The 4,649-nt window shown below is 44.5% G+C and overlaps 1 protein-coding gene across 1 annotated transcript in view; it reads right to left on the minus strand.

The window, feature by feature from the left end:
- CLDND1 (claudin domain containing 1) overlaps positions 1 to 4,457 on the minus strand; it is an 8,078-nt gene extending 3,621 nt beyond the window's left edge. Inside the window, exons 1-2 of the mRNA XM_009329561.1 lie at positions 4,207 to 4,457; positions 2 to 227 (exon numbers count right to left, since the gene is read on the minus strand). Of these exons, the coding sequence (XP_009327836.1) occupies positions 2 to 214 (213 nt within the window). The 5' untranslated portion in view covers positions 215 to 227; positions 4,207 to 4,457. The remainder of the gene's footprint in view (position 1; positions 228 to 4,206) is intronic.
- Positions 4,458 to 4,649: the final 192 nt, after the last annotated feature.

Raw genomic sequence — 4,649 nt, forward strand, 5'->3', positions numbered from 1 at the left:
GGAAGAGCGCATCTGTGTAGGTCTTCTCATCTGCCTCTTCGCTGACAAATTCCTGCCAGGTGCTCCTACCAGCTTCACTAACATTCTCAGCTGGGGACAGGGTGTGGTATTCGTACCAAAAGTCAGTGCCGATAGAAGCTGCCATATAGATGGTGGAGATGAGGCTGAGAACACAAGCAATTACTAGCGCTGTAGCAAAACGGTTATCCATCATTGCGCCCTTTCTGCTGTAAGGAAAGAGAGGACCAAGTGAGTAACTCCTCTGACAGTAAATGCAAAGTTATCCTAGCAGTGTCAAACTCATGACATCATTCCTCTTATGCAATGTCCCCACAGGATATGCACGTCTTCCAACATGCTGGAATCTAAGGAACAACCGAGCAAGCCTACAGTACTAGTCAGCATCCGCTGGATCTGCGAGTTCAAGGCATGGATATCGCCCTCCTCCCAGCCACGCTGTGCTAGCTGCTCTCTCTGAGAGAGCAACTGACAGAGCAACAGCAATTCTCTCCCCAAAGCAGATGGCACAGCTCACTGCCATTTGTGATCCTGATTGTAGGGAACCGCAGAGAATCCATCCACAGCACCCAGGCAGAAGACTTATCTTTCCTTAAGAGATTACCGAGGGCAGAAGTTATTTTTAGCCTGCCATCCCATACGGCTTTCACAGCTTGTGTTTACAGCAAAGATAAGGACCACAAGCATGCCAGAAAAGCTCTTCTAGACTGTTCACAAAGGGCAGCCATGCCAAGATGCCGGAATGCCTTTAGGGAAGCAGAGAAACGCACCTAGGCACTAGAGACAGAACACAAAGGAAGCACTGAAAGACAAATTTGGAAATTACGATAAATGCTGCAATAATGTCACGATACATACAGTGGTATTTCTGAAGAACTAAAACAATGCAGGGGTGGTGCCCTATCCCATGGGAACAAGATGACAAGAGCTCCCAAAACTGAAATGCCTTCATGTGCTGGCATGAGGACCTTGCTCTGGCTCCCTGTATTAGGGGTCATTTATGCCCTCCTTTGCAGCGTCATGCTCACAAACAGTGTAAATTCAGGTCGAAGGAGTCATGGGAAAATACAGATACCGCTTACGACAATACTGTGACTTTAATGAGTAATTGATTGTTAATACATGGAATGTTTTGCGGATAGTGCAATACGTCAGGGGACTCTCAGATGCCTGTTGTGCTCATCCGTTTGCCGTGCTTGATTAAATTTATGGATCATGATGAATCAGGCTTGATGCACTTGCCAAAAAAAAAAAAATCAGTTGAAGTTAACTCAGCAGCTAGAGCTAGTCTGGTTACATGAGCTACTATCTAATCAGCTCTTGTCTATTGCTTGTTCTACCTCCCTTCTCCCACATACTTTGAGCAAAATATTTTGGTCTAGCTTCTCTGCAACTGAATGAACCGCAACTGGAAACAGCAGATGCCTTAAAACACAATATTCACAAAGAAAAACATGAGCACTTAAGTCAGACCTGCCAATAAGAAGTTCTGAACTATGAAACAAGGTGCAAATTAAAGCAGGGAGTTTGAAAGGCACCGATATTTGCTGCTAACAATGCCATTCTTATTTCTTTTCCCTCCCATCTGCTCCTCTATTTGGTTGAAACTGGCTAACAGGGTTGGGGAAGGGAGAAGAGGTGTACCTGTATCATCCCCTATGCTTAATTTCCATATTCAAGGAGGGATATTACAGAGAGTATGCCTCATTTAACTGCGTCCTTAGCAACGAGTAAGAATGGAACTGATTTTTGGTGAACTGACAAGCAGCACCCATTTAAAATACTGCAAAGTCTGCATACCACAACTGTACTTAAATAATAATCCACAAGCTGTGAACTTTTATAAGCTAGGACAAATATTGAGAGGGAGAAAACATTGTATCTGGGCTTACTTATCTAGAAGACATAGAATCAAGTCCAGACTTGAAAGCAAATACTCTGTACAGCGTTTAATTCTTGGTTATGTACTTCCATTCTCCTTCGATACCCTAGCATCTAGCTCAAGGTACACAGGACATTGGATGAGCAGAATAGGGAGAGAGCAAGTTGCTGTATAGGGCTGACCTCGCTATTCATCCCCACTGAGTTCACTGAAGGATCCCCTCCCCTTCACAAACTTCTCACAAAGCAAACAGGGCAAGTGGCATCTCCAGAGCCAAAGCTGTGCTGTCTGGCTCCTGCCCAGCTGAGCTCAGAGCTGAGCAGATCCTCTGGGAACTCACTCTCAGGGCAAGCAGCAGAACAGGCTGGCAAGCAGGCTGGTCTGGATTTTCCACTATATCGCAGTCACATTCACTGCAAGAGAAACCCTCTGCAACAGACTCCTCTCTTTAGAAAGGACTCTCTCTGGAAGGAGGAATCACAAGAACCTACAACCTCCATCCTCAGAGCAGTGTCTGGCGAAGAAGAACGTAAGCAGGACATTATTGGGCCACTGGTTTGCTGCCGTTGCCTTTTAATATAAATGCTTACAATAACAGAGTCCTATCAACTTTGTATCTAACATACAGAAAGAAAACAACTGGCTCAGAAAAATCTTACTTTCAGATACAACATCCCTGCTGCCAGGTGCAGAACACTGGTGCTGGAAATATCCCTATCACAGCATCATTAAAATGCAACCACACATTTCTGGCTAGCCTTCTGTGCGTTGGTATACAGTGGACTTGGCAGAGTTGATGTCAGCTGGCAACCAAGAGCAGTTCACAAGCAAAATGAAAGGTTAAAAATCAAATCGTAAATTAAAGCACTGTCCAGGGTTCATTACCCACTCTGTAAAAGGAACATGGCTATCTACAGACGTTTGATCCTTGCAATGCACAGCTCCAGGCATCGCTAGAAAGCGGCTGAGGTGGCTACAGTCCCTGAAATCTAGCGGCTGGCTTTGTGTGGCATTTGTCCCAGAAGGAGCACACATGGATTTTCAGTATGGACAAGACAGTGCAAGGGCAAGAGCACGCCCCCAATTCCTTACAATAAAGGTCCCTTCAATGCTTCTGCCTAACACTTCACTACTTACAGGAGAGATGAAGAACTCTATAACACTTCAGGCAAATTTTGAACTAGAAGTTCTTCCTGCCACAGTGTAGTAGACTTGACTACCCTGCCCATTCACTGTGTATATCCAATGCATCTTCATTTACAGTAGACACACCCCCACTTAAACGAGGTGTCCTTTGCTCTGTTAAAGAGAGAACCACCCTTCCAGCCCCAGGCAGAGCTCAATGGGAGTAGTAAGCATAGTCAGTAAGAAATAGTTACCAGAGAAGACCATGAAGAAAGACACTGCATGTTTACGAGATTATGCCGCACTTTGCAAAAGGTTCTATGCAGAACAGTATGTAGAAGGTGCCTTAGAATAAGCTTAAGTACCAAAAAATAACATTACTACTACTGAAGATTACATTAATTTTAAAGATTGATAATAAATGGAAATACTTTGCCTTTATAGGCTGTCAGCAAGAACCTTCATTGTTTTTACAAAAGGTTTGTTCATACGGCACTGCCAGCACATTTTATTCTAATAGTAGAAGCTATTTCAAACAAGTTATGGCTGAAACTAAGCTGTGCAATGAATATAAGACAACACAAGGCACTCAAGCAGAAGTGTTTCACAGGATATTTTTGAAAGAAGAGAGACATGGAAAAATTTCAAAACACCAGCTCATAAAAGAGAAGGCAAAGGCCAAACTAGCAGCAACGTTCAAAGGAATGACTAGATGCATGTACTTCACTGAAGGGGGGGAAAAAAGGGGGCAAGTCAGTAGAGTTCAAAAAGAAAAAACGCAGAACAGCACAAAAGCAAGTATTCTGGCAAAAAAAATCAATTGCAAGACTGGAGAACGGACAAGCATTTTAAGAAGTTACTGTACCGTGGCAGAGGAGAATACAAAAATATGCATATTTTTATCCTGCAACAGCAATCACTCCCTTCAGCCAACAGCAGGCCACCACATTTAAGAAACTCCTTTTACCTTCCCTCACAAAAGAGTAAGACTGCATTTGCTGGCATTTTCTCAGAAAACACGCCTGCAATCTAACTGCTCTTTGGGAAAGCAGAATAGGCAGGCGGCCTAGCAGAAGGTGTAAATGTGGGGAGAGGGCTGGCAGCACTACCGAACAGGATCCTCCTTTTAATAGTCAGGGCAACAGAGGGTTAGGAAAGAATGCTACCGAACACTTTTTTACCTTCAGAGGTCCTCGGAGTCCCTCCGGACACACAGCTCCAGTGACTCCAGGTCGCTTCAGAGACACAGTGTTGTTTGTGTCTTGTGGCAAGCGGAGAGCATGAAGTGCAAACTTCCTATCTGCCCTAACCGTTCCATTCATTCGGTTTCTTCAACACCACCAGTTCACAAAAAGTGCTCTAGAAGTAGAAAGCAAACCAAGTAGTTTGAGATCGTCATTTCGTTTTGAAATTATTTCACGGAAATCTCCCAGTGTTACTCATTAAGAAAGAAATATTTAAAAGTAAGGGGAAAAAAAAAACGACTGCGAGAGCGCTCAGGGCAACGGCACCATGCCCCACCAGGATCAATCCAGCACACGGGCAGACAGGCAGCGCCGGCAGCCGCCGGGGTTAAGTGACCGTATGAACGGCTCTCTCCCCGTGCAAACGCGGAGCCCCGCAG

The sequence above is a fragment of the Pygoscelis adeliae genome, unplaced genomic scaffold (assembly GCF_000699105.1).
Source record: "Pygoscelis adeliae isolate BGI_AS28 unplaced genomic scaffold, ASM69910v1 Scaffold120, whole genome shotgun sequence".
NCBI lineage: Eukaryota > Metazoa > Chordata > Aves > Sphenisciformes > Spheniscidae > Pygoscelis > Pygoscelis adeliae.